This window comes from Gossypium raimondii, chromosome 1 (assembly GCF_025698545.1).
Source record: "Gossypium raimondii isolate GPD5lz chromosome 1, ASM2569854v1, whole genome shotgun sequence".
Taxonomy (NCBI): domain Eukaryota; kingdom Viridiplantae; phylum Streptophyta; class Magnoliopsida; order Malvales; family Malvaceae; genus Gossypium; species Gossypium raimondii.
In genome coordinates, this window is record NC_068565.1 from 48161323 (window position 1) to 48163052 (window position 1730).

At 36.7% G+C, this 1730-nt stretch overlaps 1 protein-coding gene across 1 annotated transcript; it reads right to left on the reverse strand.

The window, feature by feature from the left end:
• Positions 1 to 809: 809 nt before the first annotated feature.
• On the reverse strand, positions 810 to 1136 carry LOC105787097 (uncharacterized). The gene has a single exon (XM_012613543.1). The coding sequence runs from the start codon at positions 1134 to 1136 to the stop codon at positions 810 to 812; it is 327 nt and encodes a 108-aa protein (XP_012468997.1).
• Between the last annotated feature and the right edge of the window lie 594 nt (positions 1137 to 1730).

Sequence of the window (1730 nt, forward strand, 5' to 3'; positions counted from 1 at the left end):
AATTTGATCATTTTTCTAATTATTCTTAATTAGACTAAATTCACCTAATTAATACGTAATTAAGCACTAAACTAAACTCATAATTACTTCTAATAATTATTTATGACTCGATTTACTAAGACGGGGCCGATAATGTACTTTTCGGTGCTCGTGAATTTTGGGTCATTACATAATATATCCTCTTTATGCACGTTTAGTTACTATTTTATGCACAATTTCTCTATTCACGTTCATCATTTCCACATCACTATAACATTCACACTTGATGCACTTACAAGTGCCACTACAATGCTCAATGAGCCACAATCATTTTAGTTCACATAGATGTGCATTAAACCAAGAAACCACTTATCATATCTTGATATTTTCACTTATTACTTACTATATTATCACATCTCATATCCAATCACACATCACATGAACATCATTTTTCAAAATGAGGCAAAGGTATAAAAACACTTACATTTGGAACTTAGGATATGTGTTTAGGCTAACCTAAGCTCCCAATTAACTCAATGAATCGTGCGTACAAAGGTCCTCTTCTTCTTTAACTGCAACATGTGCTCCATCTTGCTATTGATTTCTTGTTTCCTTGAAGAACCTCTAATGTGCCCCATCAAGTTGCACCTTCTACAGTTCACATCTGGCCTTCTTCAACACCTAAAATAGGGATGGTTTTGCTTTCCACAATACTTATATGAAGAGTACTTGTTGGAATTTCCAACACCACTACCTTTTGCAGTAACTTCTGAACCACTATTGCCACCACTCTTCTTCCTATTCCACTTATGGTCCTTTCCTCCTTCACCCTACTGCATCTTAGCCTTTAATGCTCCTTCTATGCTTCCTTCCTGCCTTAATAGCCTCCTCTGCTCCTTTGCTTGTAAAGTACTGATCAACTCCACTACACTCAGCTGAGTCAAGTCTTTGGTGTTTTCCAAAGAAGAAATTGTTGCTTCATACTTCTCAGGCACAAAAACTAGTTTTTTTTGCACTAGTCTACGATCAAAGAGATTAGTCTTAAGAACCATTACCTTGTTAGTAATATCTATCAGCTTGTCTAAGTATTCTTTGATTGACTCAGACTCCTTCATCTGTAGCCTCTCGAATTCTCTGATCAAGTTCAAAAGCTTCATGCTCTTAATCCTCTCATCTCCTTGATACTTAGCCTTGGGGTAGTCTCATATCTCCTCTGTTGATCCAAAAGCCATAAATCTATTGAATATGGTTGGTGAAATAGTAGCTTAAAAGCAGGCGTTTGCCTTTGCCTTTCCTTCTTGGTGGTTCTCTCTTTATGCAGTTTAATCTGGTTCATAGTTCGATTGTTGAGAAGTAGAGTCACCTCATAGTCTTCCTCAACAACTTCCCAATAATCACAACCCTTCATGTATGCTTGTATTCTCATAGCCCATGCTTGATAATTCTCTCCATCAAACACAAGTAGGGCTAGAATAGACAGGTTGCTTGATCCTAACTCCATTTTTCTCAATTCCTCACAAGTGTATCTCTTAGTTTTTCTCTCATGATTCTCACAGGGCTTTTCTCATAGGTCCCTCAAGAAAAAGGGTTATTGATACCACCATTGTTTCAGTAAAGAGCTAACTGAAGGCATAAAAACTGAAAATGGAGAAGGATGATCAAAATTCATTAACCAAGCAATGCTTATATACATGACTCAAGCTAACAAACTCTAACAAACCTAGCCCCCTACTTTTACTAAAAAGCTTACA